Source organism: Amborella trichopoda, chromosome 4 (assembly GCF_054954075.1).
Source record: "Amborella trichopoda isolate Santa Cruz 75 chromosome 4, AtrichopodaSantaCruz75HAP2 v2.0, whole genome shotgun sequence".
NCBI lineage: Eukaryota > Viridiplantae > Streptophyta > Magnoliopsida > Amborellales > Amborellaceae > Amborella > Amborella trichopoda.
This window is the reverse complement of record NC_142339.1, coordinates 55475209-55501903: the sequence shown is the minus strand read 5'-3', so window position 1 is coordinate 55501903 and position 26695 is coordinate 55475209. Positions and strand designations below refer to the sequence as shown.

General features: G+C 39.2%; 1 protein-coding gene across 31 annotated transcripts in view; it reads left to right on the top strand.

Annotated features, from left to right (window-relative positions):
- The window catches only part of PRP40A (pre-mRNA-processing protein 40A), a 34347-nt gene extending 7805 nt beyond the window's left edge, over positions 1–26542 (top strand). For 9 of the 31 annotated variants that reach the window (XM_088865810.1, XM_088865806.1, XM_088865812.1 and 6 more), the window contains 24 exons: positions 1925–1977; positions 2106–2163; positions 2272–2488; positions 2612–2651; positions 2744–2816; positions 3202–3303; positions 3468–3536; positions 3620–3697; positions 3917–4003; positions 4083–4117; positions 4344–4449; positions 4648–4728; positions 7320–7412; positions 7505–7558; positions 7645–7761; positions 7885–7983; positions 8191–8238; positions 8355–8447; positions 8568–8675; positions 8780–8844; positions 8957–9059; positions 9163–9468; positions 12136–12241; positions 26342–26542. In XM_088865810.1, the coding sequence (XP_088721936.1) occupies positions 1925–1977; positions 2106–2163; positions 2272–2488; positions 2612–2651; positions 2744–2816; positions 3202–3303; positions 3468–3536; positions 3620–3697; positions 3917–4003; positions 4083–4117; positions 4344–4449; positions 4648–4728; positions 7320–7412; positions 7505–7558; positions 7645–7761; positions 7885–7983; positions 8191–8238; positions 8355–8447; positions 8568–8675; positions 8780–8844; positions 8957–9059; positions 9163–9468; positions 12136–12241; positions 26342–26373 (2223 nt within the window). In that variant the 3' untranslated portion in view covers positions 26374–26542. The other 22 variants (XM_088865824.1, XM_088865821.1, XM_088865823.1 and 19 more) reach the window with 7 other exon arrangements.
- Positions 26543–26695: the final 153 nt, after the last annotated feature.

Here is a 26695-nt window from a genome sequence, read left to right as displayed (position 1 = left end):
GATGTCCTTAGAACAATGTTAGGCAAGTTGCCTTCCATTGGGAGAACCAAAGAATTGGAGGCAGTTCATCAGATCTCGTACTTCTGCTACAATGGGAGTCTAAGGTACCTGTGGCTCTTTAGTAGCCTTTAATATCCTCTCTTTCACAACTGAATTGGCGCCACCTTGCGATTATAACTCGAAAGTAAATAATTTCAATTAATATTTTGTAACAACAACAGGCTAATTTGAGTAATGAAGACATAAGGTATCTTAAAGGAGGCAATGTTTACATGGATTTGGGTGGAATTACATTGTGTTGCCACTGGCGGACAGAACAACCTTTGCCACATAATGCTTTTGCTACTGGCCAATGATGAAATCTTGGACCTGCGGATTAGGCTGGACCCTTGCAATAGGGGCTCTAGTACTTTATCGGCTTTCATATGTTCGTACAAGGTTGGCCAGGAATATCAACTCAGTTATTAAAATATCTGTTCTACATGTAGGGGGTTATGAACTTGAGAATCCCACTTTCTTCAATAGACCATTGATATGGAGATAGGTAGACTCATTCTTTCGTTGGTTCTTTGGGACTAAAGAAGTTTTACATTTGCCTCTTCTCTCTATCTGCTAGGTGTAGGACTATAACCAATGACTATGGGACATTTGGATCTTGTGGGACTTGAAGACTCAACATATTCATTGAAGAAACCTTAATTAACCTTAAGGATAAGATTAGATATTCATCATCATCCAAGCCTCATATAAAGATTTTAGGTTAATTAGCACAGAGTGACATTACTGATATAGATAATTATTTCAATTTCCAAAAAATTCTGGAGCTGTTGCATGAGTGCAGGAAAAACCTAAAGTTTCAAGAGAAATATAAAATCCTTGCCTTGGAAAAAGTAGCATTTTGCACCATCAGAACTTCCATACTAGATAGGGGCAGTTGAATCAGAGGTAGTAGCTTTGGGGTCTTTGCCGCTCAAAAATGGACAGCAAAAAATGGATGACGCCGATTCTGGCTTTGCTTTGTTTCCAGAAATGTTGTATATGGCCCAAGAAGGGTATGGATGCAATAGTTCTCATTTCTTTAGGTGCTGAAACTGCAGTCCTTGGCTGATGATAGTATTGGTTGTGAGCACAATTTCACATAAGGCCACTGTATCGGCATAACCTTAATTATGGTTTCTCGTATTTCTGTTTTAAGTTCTTTCTTTTGGGCATGTAATTTATAGTATTGGTTGTGACCACAATTTCACAAATGCCCACTCAAACAGGACTATTATCTAAGTCTAAACAGCTTAGAGGCTTGGGGTGATGGATTATTTCAATTTTAATTTCTATAGGGGTAACTTTGATATGATTTTTTTTTAGTGGTCTCTTTTGGAGTTCAGAATCTTGATATGATTTGAGTGGTGATGCTAGTTTTGCTCTGTTGGAGGCATGTGGTTGGAGTTCAGTATATTTAGTTTTTATTTTAATATCGATTGTTTATTTGTGCTGAATACTTGTAATATTTTGATAATGGAACAGGAAACTTTCCTTGGGGCAGTGAAATCTCTAAAACATGAGAATATTGTTTAGCAAGTTGTTTCCTTTCTATATGTTTATTTCTTAATTCAATTGTGTTGCAAATTTATGGTTTTCATTTTGATCATTCTTTTAACTTTTGTAGAGGGCAGAGCATCAACTGTTTATTTCCTTAATTCAATTATGGTTCTCATTCTAGTTCTCATTTTTCATCCTCTTTAAGTTTCTGTAGAAGGAAAATTCTTAACTGTTTGTTTCCTAATTCCATTATATTTTTTATTCTATGTTGGCATTTTTTATTCTTCAAATTTTTTAGCAGAGTGCGGATGCATCAACTTTTCGTTTTTCAATCCAATTATGTCAGTTCTATGGTTTTAATTTTTCATCCTTCTTTAATTTGTTGTAGAGGGCAGATGCGTCAACTGTTTGGAAGGAGTTTACTACTCCAGAGGGACGGAAGTGAGTGCTTGATCTTTTATTATGTTGAGCATCCTGTATCATTTGTCTTTGTTATTTGTTTTTCCTGGCATCGTGTTGTTTGTTTTATGGGCTTGGTGGCAGCAGCTCCTGACAACATTTGTAATCAGGTATTACTACAACAAGGTTACAAAGCAATCTAAATGGACAATACCAGATGAACTTAAGGTAGCTTAGTTTTTGAAGTTTCCGTTGAGCATATGCAATAGGTAACTTTAAAGGAGCTTTCTTTTAAATGACTTGCTGGTTTCTTGCTTTCTTATTCTTTTGTTGTAGTTGGCTCGTGAGCAAGCTGAAAAGAATGGCACTCAATTGACAAACTCAGAAACTACTGATGTGGTGGCTTCCTCAACTCCGGTTACTGTTACTGTCCCTTTAACTGAGATGCCATCTACTGTTGCTGCTATAAGCGCTACACAATCTGCCATGCCTAGTACATCTGGGATGGCAACCAGTCCAGTTTTAGTGACACCTGTGGTTTCTGTTCCTGCTGGTTTGTCTTCATTGTCCTCTTCTAGTTTCTTCCTCAGAACATTTTTGAAATTCCTTTGACTTTTTTGGTCATGAAGCCTACTCCCACATCTTCCACATGTTTCAACTTTTGGTTTTTCTGCAGCTGCAGTGGATCCTTCATCCGCAGGAGCAGCATATGAAAAGTATGAAGTGCTGTTCCCATTTCGGATCTTTTGGTGTGGATATTTAGTGAAAGTATTATAGTGTTGCTTCTTTTTGTATTTTCTATCTACAGGATTAAAGTTGATAATGTCTCTCCTGAAAGTATTGCTCAAGTTGCTGATGAAACTTCTGCCCAGGATTTGGAGGTATGTATTTGTTTATTTTAGTTTCAAAATTCAGAATTTGGTTTCTATAAAGTCTTGTGTATCAAAGTGTTAGTTTCTACACATGCACACACATGAAAAGCAAATGTCTTTAGTACCTTGCTGTTCTTAACCCCAGTTAGTCAGCTCGCCTCAGAATTGGAGGTGGCCAGTTAAGTTGGGTGGGTCTTGAATCCAAGTTTTTTATCTTGATTTTTGAAATATTTTGAGGTTTGCAATTGTCCGTTTGAAGGTAAATTATTTTTGAAACTTGCTCTCTGCCTGACTAGTTTTTGTGAACTCCTGATAACTGTTTCTCATTTTTTGTGATAATACATGCTTTTGTTGTACAATGGTTTTTGTCATATAAAATCTACTTGCATTATAGGAGGCGAGAAAAGCCATGCCAGTTGCTGGGAAGGTCAACATAACTCCAACATCGGATGAGAAAACAGTTGATGAGGAACCTTTGGTTTTTGCCAGTAAGCAGGTACTGCCTCTTGAATATCCTGCTTCATTGTTTTTAAATTCGTACGGTTAAATTATGCCTTTACTGGTGGATGGTAGGTTGGGTGCAAAGTTTTTGGTATCCAGAGGTTATGTGTGGAAACCTGTTAGCTGTTGCTCTTTTAATTTTTTATGTTATGTTTTCAGGAGGCAAAAAATGCATTTAAAGAACTTCTGGTATCTGCCCATGTTGAATCTGATTGGACTTGGGATCAGGTACATCTATAGCGCTCTTCCTGTGCTTTTTAAACACAAGCGTTTCTTAAATACATGATATGAACAGTAGTTATAACTGTCAGGCCATGCGTGTGATCATAAATGACAAGCGATATGGTGCTCTTAAGACATTAGGAGAGCGGAAGCAGGCATTTAATGAGGTAAGAAGGACCATGGTTTTCCTATATAATTTACCCATAAAGATAAATGAACTCTGTGATATGCATATAATTCTTCAACATGCATACATTCTTTGATGGTATATAGCATGCGCATTATTATGTTGTTTCTTTTTTTTAATTCATTTATCCAAAGTATTCTATCAATTGTTTAGTTTCCTAGCATTGTATAAAATCTTGTACCTATTGGTCATATGTCAGTACTTGGGGCAACGGAAAAAGCTTGAGGCTGAGGAAAAGCGTACAAGACAGAAAAAGGCTCGAGAAGATTTTGTGAAAATGTTAGAAGTAAGTACTGCTGGCTTTGTGGGTTTTTTGCAAGTTTATTTGTTGTATTTCTGTGACTAATGTTTCTCTTGTTTCTCAGGAGTCTAAAGAGCTGACTTCAGCCACAAAATGGAGGTCTGTCTTTTGGTCTTGACTTGCTGAATGATTCTGAATGCGTAAAATGTTTTACTTCTACTATTTTATTTTTCGGTTCTTAGATGTTGATCTTAATCTGATCTATCCCTTTATTGACTTACTTTGACAGTCATGTGTACAAGTATGTTCTAGACATTAATTTTTTTAGTTGCTACCAATTTTAATCTTTTTTATCTGACTATGCATATTTTTTCTACAATCTCAGCAAGGCTATCACCATGTTTGAGGATGATGAACGTTTCCGTGCTGTTGAGCGAGGAAGGGACCGTGAAGAACTATTTGAAATGCATTTGGAGGAATTACATAGAAAGGTTTGTGCTGTTTGTGTCATTGGGTTATTTACTTGTGTTTGGAATGGTTTAATGCACTATCGAAAAGGGTTATGTTATAGGTTATATCGAATATATGATTATGTCCAAGTACTTTTCTTGGCAGTGTATTACTTACACACTGGAGAAATTGTGGGAATTGTTATATGCTAAAGTTCTCAAATGGTTTCATGAGTGCAGGAACGGGCAAAGGCTCAGGAAGAACATAGGCGTAATGTCCAGGAATACAGAGCATTTCTGGAATCTTGTGATTTCATTAAGGTATGTTGCTTTATTCTCCGCTTTTATAGTTCGTTGTTATGCAAATTGCTTGACCTGGGCTTTTAGGATTCATCTTTCCCCTTCACTTTTTTAAATTTCAGTAAAATATACCTGATTGATGTCCTCAGCATAACCTAGTCGGTCCCTTAACCAATGGGGATTTTCTGAGATCTCCTGAGAAAGTCTCTCTCTCAGACTACTGCCAATCCCAATTGGCACTAGATAGGTAGGCTTTTTGAAATCAAAATTTAAGTCAAGAGATTTTCAACTTATCAGTGAACTAATAATTCTCTCCATCTCAAGGACTCAATCATTCATGATTATCCCTGAGAAGTTGTGTGAGAAGATTTGCTGATAAATTAATATTTCTATTATCTGATTTCTGGAGGGAGCAAATTGAATAGCTGTCATAAACTCATTCCACCTATCGCAGATTGATTGATCTTAGTCTGGTACTGAACTTGTTTAGGAAAAGCTGATGCAATCCCAATTTTGTCATATCAACTTAGCTGCAATGCATCTGGAGATAAAATGACAAGAATGGCTTGTCCACTTTTTTTGTTTTAATGAACGGTAAATGCTAGAGAGGACGGAAATAGAGAGTGCACTAAACATTTGATACTTTCAAGTTATTTGGAAGGTTGAGTACCATATCATTTGGCAGAGTTTAGGATGCCAAAACACTGCAATAATTAGTTTAGGCTGGTATCCTCAAAAAGTAGTGTAGGATGGTTACAAACACGTGGGTTATAAATGACTAAAGAGTTCGGCGAGAAGCTGTATACAAAGATTTAGTGAGGAATTGTTCTGTATTAAATAAGATTTACTGCTTGAAATGAGAGTTTCACGTAAATCTTAAAAGAATAATGATACATTAAAAGAAGATTAGTGTTAGGCAATGGCTTAAAAGGAAGAGAAAAACCAGCTGAAGTTAAAATGCATGACAATGGATTATTGAATGGAACATTGACGTGATTCTTCACGATTTGCTGAGAAGAGTTCGACAAACAAAATTTGATGAAGTACGAGGATGCCGTCTGTATTCTTGCCATCTCCTCTGGTATATCTACTATGATGGGACCTCTGTTAGTATAATCTTTGTCCAACTCTGAACAATTTTTTCCTTCTAATATCAATCTTTACCCTCAATGTGTTCTTGAAAATTTTTCCTTAGTTTCATCGTTCATTTCTTCATGTTGCTTGCACTGAACACGGTCTTGGCTTCTTTCCTTTACAGTTTGACAATCTCACATGATGCCTTACTTGATTATTTAATAGTATGCATCCCTTCTCACCCATCTTCCCCCTCTCCTCTATCTCCTTTCCTCCTATCCTCTCTCTCTCTCTAACCCTTTTTTGCTTTCTTTCTTCCTCGTCACCCCCCCTGCCTTCTCTCTCTCCTCTCCCCTTTTCCCCCCTTCACCCCTCCCCCTCCTGCTTTCTCCCCTTCCCCTCCTGCCTTCTCCCCTTCCCCTCACCCTCACGTCGTCTTCCTCATTTCTTCTTTTCGACGGTCATGGTTCTCCTCTCTCTGATAATCTCTATTTGCCCTCTCACCAGTATAAAGAAAAGAAAAAAAAAAAAAGAGAGAAAAAAGGAGAAAAAGTAGAAAGAAAGGAGAAAAAAAAGGAAAAAGAAAAGGGGAATGTAGATTTTTTTTTGGTGAGGGAAATTGTTGGAGGCACTTGATATCAGTGTTTTCTTTCCATCCTTTTCTCTCCTTTCTTTTTTCTTATGGTTCCCTCCTCTGTACCATTATTCTCCTTCTTGTTTCTCTTCTTTACTCTCTCTTCCCTTCCCTCTTTCCTCTTTCTCTTCATCGTCCCTTCACCCTAATTCTACCTCTTCTTTCTCTTTCTTCTCTCTCCGCTTCCCGTTCACCTCTCCTTCTTTGACTGCCCTATTATCTCTCTTGTTCATATTTTTCGGCCGTGCTCCGACCGCTGCCCCTTCCATAAGATTCAGACGTAGGTATTGCCGCCTCACATAAGAAGCCTGTGCCGTGTCAAAACGGCTGCTCAGTTTTTTTGATGTTTCTGCCATCCCTCGCTAGATATCTGTGCCTTGCCTTACTGTGCCACGCCTTATCTACTGCTCAGTTTTTGTTGGTGCTGCTTCCATACCTCGCAAGATGTTAGTGCCTTGCCTATACTGTGCCAGATGTTAGTGCCTTGCCTATCTGTGGCTTGCCTTACTGTGCCACGCCTTATCTACTGCTCAGTTTTTGTTGGTGCTGCTTCCATACCTCACACGATGTTAGTGCCTTGCCTATAGTGGTTGCCCCAAGTAGAAGCCTGCATTTAACCTCCCTCTTATTTCAGTTCCTGGTTTTCTGTCAGCATTTCTCTTCTTAATCTCCTATCTCATCTTCTCTCTATAATGTACTCTGAGCGCCCAATATTGTGGGTTGTCTCTTTTTTATTTCAATTGTAAGGTTCTTTTACTATTTATAAAATTAACTGATTCTCAAAAAAAAAAGCAAGAAGAAAATTTACAGGGAGCTTACCTTTGTGAGCAAATGCCTACATGTTCCACTCGTAATTTGCCCTTTAGTACAGGAAGTTTATTTTAATCGTTGATTACCTTTCCAGGCCAGCAGCCAGTGGCGTAAAGTTCAAGATCGGCTAGAGGATGATGAAAGATGTGCTCGTCTGGAAAAGATTGATCGCTTAGAAATATTCCAGGTAAGAAATTTTCCTGGTGATAGATTTTTTTTATTTTTTATGCAATTTTTGTGCTTCTCTTTTTACTGAATTTCACATACCATTTGCTTCAGGAATATATACGAGATCTTGAGAAGGAGGAGGAGGAGCAGAGGAAGTTACAGAAGGTGCATTTAAATTTCTTCATGGTACCGTGCTTCTTGTTTACATAGTCTAAATTAGTGGCATAATGGCATTTGATATGCATGTATAGGAGCACTTGAGGCGAGCTGAGCGTAAAAACCGTGATGATTTCCGTAAGTTGATGGAAGGACATATTGCTGCTGGAATTCTTACAGCTAAGACTCATTGGCGTGAATATTGTATGAAGGTTGTTACTTTTACTATTTTATCTGGGCTTCAGACAACTTTTCCTTGCATTGTTGGTTATTTTGGGATTTTTTCTTTAATTTATATGTAACCGGGGCTTCACGTATGTTGGTGCTATGTGCAGGTTAAAGATCTACCTGCTTATCTGGCTGTGTCTTCAAATACATCTGGATCAACACCGAAAGATTTGTTTGAAGATACTGCAGAGGAACTAGATAAACAGGTTCGGATATGCTGTACCTATTGTTAAATCAGCAGGTTTTTTTTAGCTGTTGATGTGGGATCAATAAAAGTATTCTAGAGTTAAACCATTCTAAACTGTTCTGCTCTCTATATTCTCAGCAGGAAAAATCAAACTTCATTTTGCTGCCTCTTTGGGGTTTCTAACTAAAGATTTTATTTTTATTGATACACGTCGTTTCTTTTGCAGTACCAGGAAGATAGGACACGGATAAAAGATGCTGTGAAGATGGCCAGAGTAAAATTCTTTTTTCCTTCTATTTTGATCGGTTGAGCTGATCTCTTTTGACATTCATTTTTTAATCAAGGCTGGCATTTTTTTTATTGTTATCTAACCTTATTAATCTTTCTTAGTTTGTAATGACGTCAACATGGTCATTTGAGAACTTCAAGGAAGCCATATCGGAGGACAATAATTTGAAATCCATATCTGAAACAAATCTAAAGGTAATGTGTGTTTGCTTTCGCAACTTCACTGATGTCTACCTTACAAGGCTCATGTTTTTCTGGCTAACTGCTCAGAAATCTACCTGTTTTAATTGTGACGATGTCGGCCTCTCCTTGCAGCTTGTCTTTGATGAGTTGCTTGAACGCCTGAAGGAGAAAGAGGAGAAAGAAGCCAAGAAACGCCAAAGGATGGCAGATGATTTAAAAGATTTATTATACTCAATCAAGGTCTAGCACATCCTCCTTTTCTGCTGTAATTGTATCTTGCATGGTTGGAAAGAAGTTTGTTCCAAATGTTTTCATGCTCGTCTCACTCTTGTTAATGAATGTAGGATATAAGTGCCTCTTCACGTTGGGAGGAGTGCAAACCATTGTTGGAGGAGAATCAAGCATATAGGTTTTACACTCTTCCTCTTTTTAAGATTATATAAATTGAAGCTCACTTTAGTTGCTGTATTTTACACCATTTTTGGTATTGAATCCTCATTCCTCATGGTTATCTTGCATAGATCTATCAATGATGAGAGCTTTGCGAGACAAATATTTGAGGAATATGTAGCATACTTGCAAGAAAAGATCAAAGAGAAGGAACGAAAAAGGGAAGAGGAAAAGGTTTGCGAGCTTATTGATGCTTTTTCCTTAACCATGCTTACTTTTCTTTCTACTAAAGGAAACATCTGCAAGATTGGTTTATATGCTTTGCTTTCCTGGCCAGGCAAGGAAGGAGAAAGAGAGAGAGGAGAAAGAAAAGAGAAAGGAGAAGGAGAGAAAAGAGAAAGAGAGAGATCGTGATAGGGAAAAGAAGGATCGGGCAAGGAGGGATGAGATGGATGTTGAAAATCTCGATGTAATCAATGATTTTGGCCATAAGGATGACAAGAAGAGGGAGAAAGAGAAGGATAGGAGGCATCGGAAGCGCCACCAAAGTGCAGCTGATGAATTGAGTTCTGGGAAAGAGGAGAAAGAGGAATCCAAGAGGTCACGTCGGCACACAAGTGACCGCAAGAGATCTTCTAGAAAGGTGCATATATAGTCTTTCTTGAGTTTGCCAGAAGTATGCGGACTTGTACGACATCTGGTGTTAAAGTTTAGGGTTTTGGTTCTTATGTAACTTTCTTTTGGATCAGCAAGCCGGGATTTGGGTCCCCACCCGTTTGTATTACTAAAGAATAATTTTGATATTGTGGTTAATTCAGCGTTAAGTTTAAGTTGGTGCCTCCTAAAGGGCATCCGATGATGTTCCCTTATTTCCTTGAAGACTGCAAGGGATATAGTTCAATTATAATACTGTATTGATACTATTGAATGAGTATTTGGGCACCATGGTTGTTTGTTGGTCCATGTGTTTTGATACTTGGGCACATGCTTTTAATCCACCATATGCATCATCATGATATCATTTTGTTCAAGCCTTTCCTTCGAATATTGTAACATTCGAATCTCCCGAACCATTGTAGGTAGTGCTGTGAGTGACATAGTAGGCCACTGTCCTTTGTGGATAGATGCTTGCATCCACCAATCCATCTCAATGACCAAATTTTAGAGAAAATTTATGGATCTGAAATCTTGCCAAAGTGGATGACCCTTTTCCACATGTCCACTTCATTTTCAGGATGATATACCGATTTCCATTTATTATTTTGTAGTTTTTCAGTTGTTTCAGTTGCAGTTTTTGGTAGTTCGAAGGCTAAGCACCATTATTGCATGGACACCGACAATGGTGTCGTGTCTACTACATGTCTTAGGTGTCTAGTACTCCAAGCCAAAAAGCTAGATTGGGTAGACACTTCCGTACCTGTATCATAGATAAAAATATACTATATAATATTTTATCTTAGTTAAAAATATTCTATATAATATAAGAAAGCGAAATATGGTGCTTGTTTGGATATACTTGTTATCACTAATAATCACTATTTCAATAAAATTAATCCTAATAATGAATTATCTGTCATTTGGTGCTGTCCCTTGTAAATTTATATGAGATAAACTCATAGGCAGTTTCACATATACGTTTATCTTTCTGAAAAATTGTTTCTGCTTTATTCAAATTCATCGTTGAAAATCTGTTGAAAATCACCCAAAAAGTTAAAAAATGAAAAAATATTATATGTAATACAAAATATATACCAAACCACTAATTAATTTTAGATAAGGTAGTCTCCTGATAAGATTTTAGACAAGGTAATCATATTATAAGATTTCATCCAAACAGACCCACAAAATGTAAAAGAAAATATATTTAGATAAATATTTTATCTAAATTCTAGAAATTTTTTAAAAGTATAAGAACAATAACCAGTACACATATCTGTGGAATACAATTAACTATTGAAATATAAAATATGAAATAAAATTTGTTTCATGGGAAAAATTTGGAAAAAACTTGTGTATTACTTTAGTTTTCCAAAGTAATTTTTTACATAGTATTGATAATAAAATATTGATAATAAACTTTGCATAGTATGTCATATAAGCCGTTGATAACACAGTGGTAAGAGCTGCTATCGAAACCCAAGAGGTTGTCGCTGCAAATCCCCCTCTTGCACTCATTTTTAGAACCCCACTTATGTCACAAGTCCCATAATGTCTTTTGGTCGCCACATCTGACATGGAGTATCAATACTTCATGTCAGATCTATGATAGATGACACATTTGGTGGGCATTCTATTGCAGGTTGAGGCGTGTCAACACATGTTGAAGTGTTGACGCGTGTTGACAGCAAAAAATGAAGTGTCGGTGTCACTCTGCGAAACACCAAGATGTAGTTATTGTATTCAAGACAGATGTGACCAGAACCAATAGACATGAGTAAGATAAAATTTGATTTGCAACTTTCTTCTTCAATTTAAGCTCATGTTAGAGATTATTACATGGATTCCTTTCTTGGCATTATAGTAAAGAGAGGGGGGCCTAGGTAGGTAGCTGGGAGTGCTTTCTCAATTCATCCAAAGCTATTCCTAACCCTGACATTCATATACTGGTAATTAATTAAGAAAAATGTAGAGCTCCCCTTTGCTAATTTACTGGCCTGGATTGTTCTTTCATTTTGGATAAGGCCTTTTCCATCACTCGGCTGCACTTATGGTTTGCATACCCAAATATTTGATAACATCTCTGCATACAAGTGTTTAGGTCCCAAAATTCCTTTGATCAACAGTAGGTTCTCAGCCTTATGTTTAGATGTTTCTTCCGGAAAAATTACAGGGAGGAATAAATATCGAGATACTGGATCCCCTTGGCAGAGTTCCACCTTTCCTTTGAAATAGCCATGAGGTGAGCCATTGATCAAAATTTAGTATATGGTCTTTTCTACACAGTCTGATCCATTCAATGAAGATTTGATGGAACCCAGACTTTAACACCTGTTTATGAAATAAATCCTACTATGACCCTGTTGTAGGCATTTTGTCTAGATCAGCTTTGAGGCAATGGAATCCTTTTTCTTCTTCTTGGCTATATGGTGCATGCCTGGATGGTTTGGTAAGCCTTGAGTACTTGGTCTAGAATACTCCTCCCTTTAATGAAGGCACCTTGACCTCTTGTTTTCTAATAACTAATCATGCAATTAATGTATGTATTGGGTTGGTGTTTAAGGTTTGGTGGTTATGACTTTCATTTATGTGTGGGTTAGAGTTTATATTGTTGTTCAATTCTTTTTCTGATGGTTTGTTGTGGAACTTGTAGCAGCATGGATATGAGAGCGAATCAGGCAGTGAGAGCAGGCATAAGAGGCACAGGCGAGACCGTGATGGGTCACGTAGGAATGAGGAGCTTGAGGACGGAGAGCTTGGTGAGGATGGTGAAATTCATTAGGCGCTTCTTTTATTACTTCTGCATTCTTTGTTTCCTCGTAGTGGTTTTTGTCAGCAGGTCAAGTACTGCAGAGCATCTCAGCTAGAAACAGTGTTTAAAACTCATTGAGTCTGGCTCTGACTCAACCAAGGCACTCAGAATCAGCACCTTGTTGGTTCTGGATGACCCTGACTTGGGTAACTTGAGTCTTGACTGAGTGCACCAGAGCGTTGAGTCTTGACTGAATCTGTCTGTGACTTTAAAAGAACAGTGTTTTTTGGTCTGGATCTTCACTGGTCTGACTCAGACTCAGTTACTTTGACGAACACTCAGTGCCCGTGTTTTATCAAAATACATTGTGAAGCATTTGTTTTTTGAAACAAATAGAAAGTGGGATATGTGGAACTTCCTGACAATAGTATTAGACTTTATAGATACCAATTGGAAAAGAATTATCTCACATCTCAAGGGTTCCTGTGAACATGAAAAGCATATTTTAAAGTTACTTCTTTGTGGGAATCCCACATTTAGTTCCATCTTTTCTTTGGTTTCATAACAAAATAGATCAATGTATATCTCAGTTATTTATCAGTATCTGAGCTCCTGTTATAAGGACTTTCCTTTCTCCAGAAGTACGTTTCTCAATGGATCAATGTGTGTCTCAATTTTGTGTATCAGTATCTAACCTCCTATTCTCAGAAAGTTAAGTTCCCCTTGAACATGGTGTTGTTTTTGTTATTATGTTTTGGCATGAAAAACTTCAAACTTTTTTTTGTTGAAATAAAGCTTGACTTTTGAATATATGGTAGATCGAAATTGAGACTCTGCAGTTGATGTTGCGAAGGGTTGGTACTAATCCATAGATGGGATCAGCCTTTGTCAGGCGTAGAGGTCTCACTCGCATTCTCTACTACCAGCCAGCCCAGATATGGATCCAACTTAGCATCTGTTCATGCTAAATAACAAGAAGTCAAGGCAATGGCATACGATAGAAGCACTATGGGTGGGATCGCATACCATGTGGTTAACATCTCTATGTCCAGGGCGGTGCATCAAGAGAAATGAGCACGGCTCGCCCCGTCAAGCATAAAGGAGTTTGTAAACATAGTGTCAAGGATGGCATCCCACTTGTTGGGTGCCCTTTATGTCACCAAAAATGGGGTGCAACTGCACTGTTTTACATAAAAAATGGGGTGAGATGTCCAATGTGAAAATGTAAATCATCATGAAATACACTGAAAATCCTAAAGTGGGATCCCGCTAAGAAGTTCCTAATGTGGTTCAGTGTGTCTCCCTGATGTGGCACTATCTTTGGATCGTGTCAGCTGTGGCATTGTCCTCCCACTGCATATGCCGGAAGGAGGTATGAGGCCTGTGCAGTTCAAATATGTGGTTGATTAAGTGCTCAAGTCGCCATGGGTATGTGGAGGACCTCAAGGCCCAGAAGATGGTGTTCCTGAATCGCCCTCAACAACTAGAGTGGTGCCTGAAGCTGGATTGTTACTTTTGACACCCTTGAGGTGGGTGATAGTCTCATCAGCCATCGTGGTGTCGACTTCTCCAATGAATCCCGAGAAGGAAAGGCTGTTGTTCCTTTTGTGGTCCCTGTATAGGTCCCCGAGGCCTATGGGAGCAGGGTTGCCGATGTACAGCCGTCGAAGTTTAGTTTGACATGCTCTTTCTTAGGGTGGGTCGCCACAGTGATGAGCAGGATATAGTCGGTGTCTTGCAGTTAACATAGCTTCCTAGTTGTTAAGGAAGTTGGTAGTGGTGTAGGTAGGGTTTGAAGGCTTTTTGTTTTGTTTGCCCAGAAAATGACCATGGCTTTGACGGGGTCTTGCGGGGCTTGTCTAGACGTCTCCCTTCCCAAAATTTTGGAGTTTCTCTTGATGCACACAACCCATGGTGCAGTGGCCACTGCACCATGCCATATGAAATTATGTATAGACCTGTGGCCGACCGTAGAGGGAGAGAAAAGCCTGAAAACTTGTAAAGGTCCAGCCATAGTTTACCAACCACTTCGCAATGGAGGAAACGGCGTTCACGAATTCGGAAATGTCCCTTATTTTTATTTGATCCACATTGACGGCTCATTTAGTTATGAACTTATGGTAATCCAATTGACCAGTATTTCGGCTTTGTTGGCCACTAACAGGGCGGAGGGTGGGGTTGCTGGTAGTTGTGATAGAAGGATAGGATGGTAAACTTACCGGATGGGAACGGGCCCAAATAATCTTGTCATGACCATCCTTGGGAAGATAATTTGTAGAAGGAAAGATAGCTGCTCGAACTCTACAAGCTTCTGTTCCTACAAGGCTTCCCCTCAATTCTTAAATGATTCTGCCACTGTGATCTCCTGCTCATGGGCCAACAGTAAAAGGGTATGGAAAGGATGTGGGGGGTGGAGTCTCTAACTCACAAGTCCATCCAAAATCTGAATTGGGCTTGGGCTTGAGTGGTTATCAGTTGACATCAAGCAATGCTGCATCTCAAGTTTGATTCCTACCACTAAACCTTCCCCCCCCCCCCCCCCCCCCCCCCCAAAAAAAAAAAAAGTTGATTCAAAATCTTAAACAGTTTCCCCACGTGGTTATGATCTGAATGTTCTCGTCGAACTGGTTGAAGCTGGCTATGAGAGATCGCCACATCCGAAAGGATCTGTCCTTTGAGGTTTGCTTTGTAGCCACCCCAATGCATTTGTGTGGTATTTGTGATGGACTACAGTGTGCCACAAATGGTTCTCTTGAGCGGTGAAGTGCCACCACCATTTACCCAGTAGTGCTATCTTGCAGCATCTGAAACCATTAATCCCACCCCCCTCTGAGATTTAGGTAGACAAATCGTGGTTGGTGCCACTATGTGGTCATAGACTTTTTCCAGGCTAGCATTAGGACTGCAGGGAGGGTTAGAGGAAGGTATCTTGAGTCAAGCATTCATGGGCCACGAAAGCCGTGTCCGGGATTTGCCTATGACAAATTCCCCTTGAATTGGAGAGATGACCTATTACAGGACCTCTCTCAAGAATGATGCAAGGACTTTAGAGAATAGACTTTGGGAGCTATTTAGCAGGGTAATTGGTTTGAAGTCTTTAAGGCCCTCGGCCCCTTCGACCTTAGGTATGAGAGTCCCAAAAATGGTGTTCATGGTCTTCTGAATTCTGCCTCTTTGGTTAGATTCACTGAAAAAGGCGAGTATTATTGCACCCCAAAATTGGTTAAATAGGACCACTAGGTTTCCATCAGGACCAGAGGCCTTAACCTGTCCGTGTCCTTAATTGCCTTCAGGATTTCCTCCTTAAAGAACAGGTGCTTAGACCCCAAAGCCACTCACTTGGAAGGGCACTGGGAAGGGTGAGGAACTAGAGGTCCGTCATTTTTGGTTTCGAACACCTTAGGAAGATTTCTGGAAGAATTTGATGATAGCATATTCAACTCCTTGAGACTGGTTGGATAGGTGGGGCATACTTTGATCTAGGTTGTTGTATATTCGTATTGCACTGGCGCCTACAATTGGCTACTTTGTGGAAGAAGTCAGTGTTACGGTCCGTTGGCTTAAGCCATTTGCTCCTAGAGCGTGGACAGTAGGAGAGCTCGTCGTTCTTGCGGATTTATTTTTAATTGACTTGTAACCCTTTTTCTTTGATCTCTTTCTACTAAAAGGATTGGTTATGTGTAACCCAAGGTATTAAATACAAAAAGTTTTCGTTTCTTTTATTCAATATATACTTGAATTCCACTTACATGGGCCACTATATTCTGCTGTAAATCAAAATTAATGCCCTAGATACAACCTAGGATCTTTGTTTTTACTGCCAAAGCAAATAAAAACCATCTAGGAGCAATAAACAATCTTCCACTATAGTTTTGAGTACAATATATGTTCCCGAAAATTCATAGAAAACTATGAAACAAGATTGAAACATAATTAAATCTACTGGGAAGACTTACTAGAAAGTGCCTAGAATTATCCTCATAGGTCTTGATCCACCCCCACATCCGATTCCTTTAACCGATGTCACACTTTTGGTCCTTTAGGTGTTGCTAGAAATTTTGAGATGGGAAGATTTTCATGCAATGCCATTCATTTCATTCTAGGGTTTTAGAGAGCTAAAAAATTCTACTAGGGTTTGTAGAAACCCTATAGGAACAAACTATGGTAAGGCTTGAGGGTTTATTTCTCTCTTGGCTGGCTGTACCTATCTTCTTTTTAAAAAATAAGCATATCTCACTTAGGGTTTGAAAGTGCTACCTTTTTTTTCTCTTTTGATGGAAGTCACTTATATGAAAGAGGGAGAGGGTGGCGTGACTCTCTAAGGCAAAAAGAGGGGTTCACGTGGTTTTAAATTTAAGAAAGTGAGGAAAATATGGCACGCGAGAGAGAGAGACAACATGGCGTAATAGAGAGAGAACTTGGGGCATAAGAGAGAGGAATCTTGTAATGAGAGAGGGTTCAAATCTTGTTTAAATAGAAACAAAGTCTATGTCCACTTGAAATAGGATTCCATCGAGGTATGCCATATCTTTATTTTTCGGCTAGACCATGAGTAAATTTAGAAAATCGGTGGGGGGCGAGAGATTCAATCTAAGCCATCATCATCATCATAGCCTTTTCCCAATTAATTGGGGTCGGCTACACAAATCTTGGACCGCCATTCTGCTCTATTAAAGGCCATACCCTCAGTGGGGCCATTAATCCTCATATCTTTCCGAACTACTTCCAACCTTGTCCTTTTGGGCGTACCCCTTGCCCTTTTAAGTCCTTCCATTTGAACTAACTCGCACCTCCTAACAAGTGCTGTACTTGGTCGGCACCACATATGGCCAGCCCACGTAAGTCTACTCTCTCTCACCTTATCGCCTATTGGTGCCACACCTAAATTCTCCCGAATGGATTCATTTCGAATTCTCATCTTGCCACTCATCCATCTCAACATCTTCATCTTCGCTACACTCATTCTATGGGCATATTGTTTTTTGTGCACCCAACATTCAATCCCATAGAGCAAAGCGGGTCTCAGAGCTGTCTTATAGAACTTGCCATTCAGCTTCATTAGTATGCGACGATCACATAAAATTCCAGTTCCACATCAATTTAAGCCATTCATCTCACAAATCAGCTATCATGATTTTTGGTGGAAATTAGGAACCTTATCCCCCTATAATTTGACCCAAGTCCATCTTCTATTTAAAATTGAAATAATAACCACTTTTAGCATTATCTAGATCTTCCAAAAGGAAGTCAAAAGATAATATTTTATTTTTAAAACTCCTGCTTGAATAGGAAATCAAATTTATTTTAAATTTAAAAGATTCCCTATCCAACTAAAAGATAACATATTTTAAAAAATGGGGTGTGCCACCCTAGGGGAACATGTAGGCCCCACACATGGGTGGTGGGGGTTGGATCCTTCCTCCCCACATGCACCTTCTCAAGTTCAGAAAATGTTAAAAGACGCCCTTTTAATGAATTTTACTTTACTGTAGAAATAAAAATTTAAAATTATGAAAAATTTGTAAAAAGCATAAAAATATTTCTAATAACAAAATAAATTATTTTAAAAGTGGACTGGTACCAATGGGTCAAAATTAGCTGCAGCAAGGGCACTCCACTTGATCCAAGAACCCTGATCCACTACTATTTTCTTATCCAATCCAACAAAGACCCATGACCCAGAGTCCATGACCCAGAGTTTCATTGCAGGGGCTTATGGTTGGCTTGTCAAAGTTGGATCATAAACAACCTGACCATGGTCTTGGAATGTGGATTTCAGTCTTCCCTTTTAAGAGCAAGTCTAGCACTTGTCACCACCACACAAAAGGGGCTCTCTCCATCCACATGTCCCTCTATAGGGCTGCTTTCTAGTAATGCAGCTATCATGTGTACATGCCTTGCGGAAGTTTGTTGAGGATTTGGCCCTTGCTCTCACAGGCCTACAATCGCACACAGGAGACCACACTGTTCTCCTGGCCTATAAACATCATTCCTAGGCATCTCTTCGACCTCAACAAGGGATGACCCCCTGTAAACCCTTCTCGGTTCTGCCACATGCCCAAGGGTAAGAGTTTGGACATAACCAGGGCCATAAACCGCCAATCCATGGTCACTCAACACACACACTCACTGAAGTGCATATTCCACTATAAATTATCATATTTACAAGCTCTCTAGGCATTTAAAGGCCATACAACTCAACATCTACTTCAGTTTTGTCCCATGGATTCCTCAATGGAGTCCATGATATTAGTCGCTCTTATCATAACTTCTTTTGATGCTCCAGAGATGGAAGCTGTGAGCAATTTATCTTCTTTTTAAGCGGAAGCCTGCTCATCCATGAACTAAGAAAGAACGCCACTGCGGGGCTAGGCTTTAGAAAGTTCGGCTCCTCCAGTAATGAGAGCTCAAAATTTCAACTCGAAATAGTCTCTTGCTAACAGACCCAGCACAAGTGCTAGGAGGATGGGTCAGTAATCTGAGACATGTTTTGGAAGGCTGTAGGAGTGAGTACCAAGGATTCATTCATTTTGTTTAGTAGACTGAGAGCGGTATCCAGCTTTGAGTTGGTCGGACTGGTCAAATGGTTCAACCAAGTGAAGTTGGACCCATTGAGTTGGATGTCTTATCTATGAGACCATTCTATATATGAAATCTGATAAGTTTGACATGTTGTTCGTGATTCTACTTTTTTTGTTTTTCTCAAATGGCCATCTAATGATATTGAAATTGCCACCATTGCAACTTGGGGTGGGTGTCTTGGAAGTGGGGCTTTATCCAGTTCCACCCAAAATTTCCCCAATTGGCTTCGTAATGTGGGTATGTAGACTGCATAGAGGGTTTCAGTTAAGTCGTATGGGATTCTCTGGAAATTGATTGAAACAGAGAGGCAATGGGGGAATTGGTTGTTAGAGCCCTGATGAACCAAATGCTACTAGATGCCCTTGTTGCATCCAGGGCTAACCATTGGCAGGGTTTGCAAGCCCAATCTTGGTTAATTAGTGAAAGGTAAGGAGATGATAATTTGGATTCAAACCACTATTGGGACATCCAGAACAAGTTTGTGACGGTAGGAAAGAAGGGCTAGGGCCTTTTCTTTTAGGGTCTCCATGTATCCATGATCATCATCATCGTCCGAGCATTATCCCAAGTAATTGGGTTCGGCTATAGGAATCTTGTTCCGCCATTCTGCTGTATCAAGAGCCATACCCTCAATTAGATCATAAGTTACCGTGTCTTTTTTCACAACTTCTATATGTCCTTTGGGGCCTTCCCCTTCCCGTTTTAGAGCCTTCCACTTGAACCAAATCATCCCCCTTAACTGGTGTTATTTTAAGCCGATGCTGCAGACAATGTTCGAAAATTTGACTGCTAGGCAGCCGGGCAGCCAAAATGTCTAGGGGTGCCCTAGGCACGGCTTGCCTAGGTGGCCAAGGTGTTGCCAGGTTGATTAATGGGGCAAAGACAATCACGATTCACTATGCTGTTATCACAATGGGGCAAAGACGATCACGTGATTATTCTCCAAAGTTAACCAAGATTTAACCAATAATAAGAGTTGGGTATGAAACTTTAACTATAGTTTATGGTCGAGTTGGGCATGGGAACTATGACTTCCACGTGTGCCATCAAAAATATTAACATCAAATGGATAGTGGCATTAGTGCTATTACATATACTATGATTTTCACAAGTTGGGCAAGGGAACTTTGAATAAACAAATACATATATACATGTGTATCGTTGTTTATAAAAATATTAGGATGGTACTTTGGCCTTTGAAGACATAGCCCCATGCATGAATTTGTTTCTACACGTGTAATTTGGTGGGTGTTTCGAGCACCCACCAAATTCTCTCTCTAGGTACCTTATCATATGCATCTCTAAATCAATAAAAAGACTGTGGAGGTCTTTCTGCTTCTTCTTGAACTTCTCAATGAATTGCTTAAGTAGCAAATAACCTCAATAGTTGACCTCCCTAGCATAAATCCATACTGATTTTCTGACACCTTGGTTTTGTGTCTTATTCGCCGCTCAAGCACTTTATTTGACAGTTTCATTAGGGGTGAGAACGGGTCGGATCGGGTCCGGATTTGGGTGGATTCGGATCCGAATAGTATACATCAGATATGGATCTGGATCCGGACCAATGGATATTTGGATCGAGATCGGAATCCAAATAGTATACATCGGATCCCGGATCCGAATCGGATGCTCCTGCACCCGGATTCGGAATTCAATACTTAGAATCCAAATTTGGGGTCCATACCTGGATCCGAATAGGGTCCGAATTTTCGGGTTTTGGATCCAGATCGGGTCAATTCTCACTCCTAAGTTTCATAGTGTGGATCATAAGTTTGATCTCTCAATAGTTCATACAACTCTAAGTTGATACTTTAAAAAAAGAAATAGTTCATGCAACTTTGTATGTCTCCTTTGTTATTGTAAATAGGTACTAAAATACTTTTCCACAGTCCATTTGGCATTTTCTTTGTTCTCAAAATTATGTTGAACAGCTTCGTCGACTAGAATATGCCAATCTCTCCTTGAGCATTGCTCATCCACTCAATTTTCTTAAAGTCAGCAGACTAGATATATATGGCAACACACTCCTTAGAAGATGAAAGTCTGAATAGGATACAATGGTTAGGTTGTGGGGGTTATCTCTCAAGCGAGGTATGGCAAGCATTTGGAGAGATCGTAGCTCGTCCATTGGCAGTGGTTGGGAGGAGATCAGGATAGTTTCTAGGACTTTGAGGATAGGAGTTAATGGTTCCATATCTAGGGAGGAGGGGAAGCGGTCAATTTGAGGGGGGGAAAACACCATCTAAGAATCTCCACAGGGGGGCAGCTATGGTTACCCGAATCGCCTATGAGGGTAGCGATTCTGTTTCGGAATCTCGATTCGGCGTTTCCCCAGGCGAAAGTCGATTCTAAAAGAAAGGAATCACGTTTCCATTTTTTGCGGAACGCGATTCCACCTAGTTTAGGAATCTTGATTCCCTGATTGCCAGAATCAAGATTCCATATGAAGGACGTTGTGATTCTTAGCTACACAAGAATGCGATTCTGCTTGTGAGAAACGTTGATTCCAAATTTTTTGGAATTGCGTCCATGTTGTTTGGAATCAAGTTTCTATATCGCAGACTTTGTGATTCCTTACTACACAACAATGTGATTCTACTTATGCTACACGTCGATAATTCTACTTATGCTACATGTTGTTAGGAGTCAATGTGAGCATAGGGAGGGTAGAAACCCTTCAATGTGTGCTCAATCATGAGTGAGCACGACATGTATGAGAGCGTGAGAGAATTTGAAGTTGTTGCACATGGCAATAAAATCAAAATTTAAGATATGAGTAATATGTAAGCATAGGGAGAGCATAGCGAGAGTAGAAACCCTTCGATGTGTGCTCAATCATCAGTGAGCGTGACATGTATGAGAGCGTGAGAATTTGAAGTTGTTGCATACGGTAATAAAATCAAAATTTAAAATATAAGTAATATGTTAAATTTTTTATTATCTTATTTACTAATTTCCATCCTTCATTCCATGTTACTTTTTAAGAACTCTTACCAAGAATAAATAATATTAAAAAAATATGTTACTTCAAATTTAATAATGTTTTGTAAATGGTGTGGATACTAAACTACTAATGTAACAATGTTTATTATATGATCGGCACCGTCATTTCTTCAAGTTGAATAAGAGGATAAAAATGCTTTTCTTTAAGTAAAATAAGAAGATAATAAAGATATGAGCAAAGTGCTCTGTGTGGTGTTTTAGGTTAAATTAATCATTAAATATTAGAGAAATTGACTAAAAATTGAATAACTCAATTTTCAAAAGTCAAAAGACTCAAAACTACATTTAACAAAGAAGAATAACTATGTCATGTACTTATTTTATAATTCAAAGAAAGCAGATAAAGGGAGCTTGCCCTTGTTCTGACTCCTTGTATGCCATAGACTAGCTCCAGACCTTGTAGGCATAATAGGGTTATCGGTAGACCGAGTCTATTGTATGGGATTGTCTACAAAGATATCATATAGGTTGACATTAGTGTTTGGAGTCTTGGACTGAGTATATACTGACCAAAATTTGATCTTGTAGTAATGGGTAAATTTATATATTTTTTGAATACTTCTCTCATATACCGTATGGAATTGGTTCGCAATTCTAGTAAGGGGAGAATCTCAATTCCAATATGGGGAGAATCACTCTTCCGGAATGGTGAAAATGTTGATTCCAAGTTGATGGAGATAACGATTCTAGAATTTTAGAAATCATGATTCCTTATTTTTAGGAATCACGATTCCATATTTCTAGGAATCACGATTCTAGCAACCACCGAAACAAGTGCGGTCATGTGTGATTCCATATAGGTATGAAATGCGATTCCAATATGAAGGGACATCGATTCTTGCAAATAGAAAACACGATTCCTAATTTTTTGAATTGCGATTCCGAAATAGTGAGAATCATTTTTCTCAAATCCAAATGGTACGGACAACGATTCCTATATTCTGAAACTCTTAATACACGCGATTTTGATTATATAAACGATTCGGAATCATAAACGTTTTCAACAACTATAGGGGCAGCCACTACAACTAATGGTGGGTAGGAGAAGGTGATGCAGGCTTGTGACCAGCAGAATGGAGGGAGGGAGGGTTGGGGTTGTGGTAGGGTTGAAGGGGCTTCTACTGCACAGAGGAAGAAAGAGTGGTGGTGGGTAACAGTGGTGGGAAGGTTATTGATGGTGGGGCATATTGGCAGGGTGGAGGAGCTTTGAGGAAGGGAAATAGGAGAGAGAGAGAGAGAGAGAGAGAGTCGTCCCCTTTGTTTTTCTTTTTGGGTTGGGGGGGGGGGGTTTGGGAATATTTCTTTGATGGTTTCCATGGGCATTGGGTGTGAAACACCAAATGAGGAGCAGTTTTGGGGATGGTGGTGGTCTCGGGCAGGGGGCCAACTGTCGAGGCAGCTATTGGGGTGCTGGATGTTGGCTGTTTTATGGCGATGAGAGAGGTTAGGAGGGCATGTACGGTTGCAGATTGAGAGCTGCTGGGGTGGTGTGGGCCAGATGGGACTTTAGGCTGGTGCAGTTGCGCCTGGCTGGGGGAGCGTTTCACCTAAATATGCACTGAAGAAGATTTTGGAAGAAAATATGAGTCTGATCAAACAAACCAGAGAAAAGCTTATAATCAGGAACAAACTTACTGAAGATCATATAAAGATGAGGAACTTTAATAAAAGCTATAGGTTCGGGAAGAGTTCCAAGCACTTTTTTTTGGGTAAGTCTAGAGTTCCAACCACTGAGCAACTTGTGTCAATTACTTTCAATCTTTATACAAAGAAAGAAACACCTTTGATCCATGAGTATAAAGACTCGAGAAACTAAAAAAGAAAGAAAAAATTACTGAAATCAGGTCCTGGAATCGATATGGGCTCTGTATACCTTCGTGTGGATGCAAGGGATGAAACGGCTACTTTCCCTCTCCTGAATGCCTTGACATTGCCTTGAAGTTCCTGGTTCAATCCACTCAATCTCTTTGGAAAATACGATCATCTCTTTATTTTGGAAGCTCCATCATAGTCTTGGCCTTGAGTCAACAATATTAGTTCGTGAGATTTCTGCTAGACTGCTCTCTCTAAAAATATCTAATTGTGTTTTTCGTTTGAAATGTAATTACCCAAATCGTCTACCGAGGTAACGATTCCAGTTTGGAATCAAAATTCCGCGTTTCCCAGAATGAATCACGATTCTCGAAAGATCGGATTCGCGATTTCAAATTTTTCGAATCTTGTTCCACATTTTTTGAATCTTGATTATTAGAAGTTGGGAAATTTAGATTCCATCTTACAAAATTTGTGATTCGTAGGTGCACAAGACCGGGATTCAACGTAGATGAGACCCTGATCCAAATTATTAGGAAGGGCGAATCAATGTGTTTTGGAAGCCAAATCCACAACATCAAAACCCGGGGTTCATAGATGCACCGGACGATGTTTCATCAACATGGAGTTGAAGTTCTAATATCATAGATCAAGATTTAAATGCAATTTTTTTGATTTATTGAATTATTAGCAAAGTATGGTAGTAATGTATTTTGCATGTAAGTGTCAACCAAAATCTTCAACTTTGAACTTGACCTTTGCGGGGTGTCAATAGTAAGTACTTAACCACTTGATCACCTAATCACAAATTAGAAATTGTTTCACTTCTAGTAGACCTCGATGTTGAAAGGGTTTTTTAATAAAGCGTCGAAGCACATGGCTCTCTAGGAGACTGAGGTCCACATCACAAACACTCGTTTTTTGGTTGAGAAGATGCATATCTTTCATTCATTATAAAAAAATGCATGAAAAACACATATAGCATATTGGTTTGGTTTTTCACTTTCGATAGACCCGATGTTTTTTTGTGGAGAGAATAAATTTAATCTTTCTTAATGAGAGATTTTCGGCAAAGCATCGAAGCATACAATGCTTTAGGAGCTCGAGGTCCACATCTCAAGACTCTTTTCTTGTTAGAAGATGCAATTCCTCATTTCGTCTGCGAAATAAGCATGAGAAACACGACATATTGTTCAAAGGGGATAGATGATCCTTTGGAAAAGTTGCGGGGGATGGGGGGTGGGTTGGATGCCCCTTTGTAGAATGTGCTTTTGCAGTGGCTAGGAAGGAGAAAAGGATAAGCTCCCCCGAGCATTTTACAGCAGCCCAATTTGGATTCATTCCATAACTCCTTCCCCATTTCTCATTAGCTCTGATAGGTAATTGTTCTGTGATAAGTTTCTCTCCTACTCGAGGATCGTGAGGTTGGTTACGTTTTTGTCTTTGTGGAACAAGTGTGGTTAAAGGGGTGTCGGTTTTGTGTACTTGGGTTCTTACTTTAGTTGGTGGGGGTTCATTCAATGGTGGTCATATCAGGTTGACATAGTTCTGGCATAGATTAGGTAGGGTTGGGTTGGGTTGGGTTGCGGGGTTTGTCGATGACCTTGATCAGGAATAATGTTGATACGGGTGACTGTTGGGGTTGGCATTTTACAGGTTCAGGGAGTAAGGGAGGAGGTTTTAAATTGATAGAGGTTCCTTCATAGGGAGAGGAGGGGAGGGGGTGGAGCCTACCTCTCACAGGGGAGAGGGAGCAAGAAGAAACTGTCTTCTCAGAGACCTGGACGTGAGGTTTAATGGTGGGGGGGGGGGGGGGGGAGGTTAGGGGCAGTAAGAGAGGGTAAAGATTCACATGATGAAATAAGACTAATAGATAAAGATTCACGCGATGAAATAGGACTAATAGTTCAAAGATAAATGGTTGATTATTATAGAAAACTTTAAAGGTTCCTATTAAAGGTTACTGTTTCATGATTATTGGCTAGTTTAGTTTTCTGGGATTATATGAATCATGTGGCCTTGCATATCCTTTCTCTTCAGGCTCTAATGTAAAAGTAATCCTGCTGATGTTTTATGTAAATTGAATATACTAAATTTTGGAATAACCTCTAGATCATAACTTGTCCGTGATTTTAGAACTGTATATTTATTTTATGCTAATATTCTGTTTTAAAAGTAAAGGAAATCAATCTACCATTTTAATGCCGTCAAATTTCATTCTATATTAGGCATCTACCATCCGTTCTCATGATGTATTATGGAGATGAACTGTAGTTATTCGTAGTCTCTGGTGGTTTTATTTATGCTATACTTTCCATGTTAGAGAACACTAATTTCACATTGACAATATATTGAATGTGGCTCCACTTATAAAAGACGAGGCATGACCGTCTATTGTTGAAACGGAGAGGCGAGATGGACTCTAGTTTTTTGTACAGCTGATGATTCTTTGTAGCGAGGTTTGAAGTGAGATAACTACCCAAAAAAGGAGCTTTGTAGTTTGAGAACTCATGGTTTTTCTGTACCCTACCAGACTGATACGTCCAAACTAGCTAAAACTATGGACACCCTATCTGTGTTTTATTGTAAGCTTAATGTCCACTATGCTTTTCCTTTTCGAAATTGATACCTTGGTTAAGATTTTATTGTGATTGCTTTAACATGGTTTATACCTAATAACAAACTGATTAGAGTTGCTTTAACCTAGGTTTAGGCTGGATTGGAACACTAAGCTTCTAGAGAGATATTATAAATAGATTTGAGTGACTATAAGGTGCAGTACACCTTTATGGATGTTTTCGTTTCTTTACGGCCCTATGTAACACCCTTTAATTTTGTAAGAGATTGTTGCTGAAGTTTTCATTGTCAGTACTGAAAAGGATAAAGTGTGAGATGTTTCTTTCTAAGGTAATCAAGCATTTTTTCTCAATGTTGTTAATGAATAGACCATTTTACTCATTTTGTGGATCTTTCTAGTTTTATGAAGCCGTAGGAGTAAGTGTATATGCTACACCCAGACACGGCATATGTGCTCGAATTTTTCCAGACAAAATTGGCATGT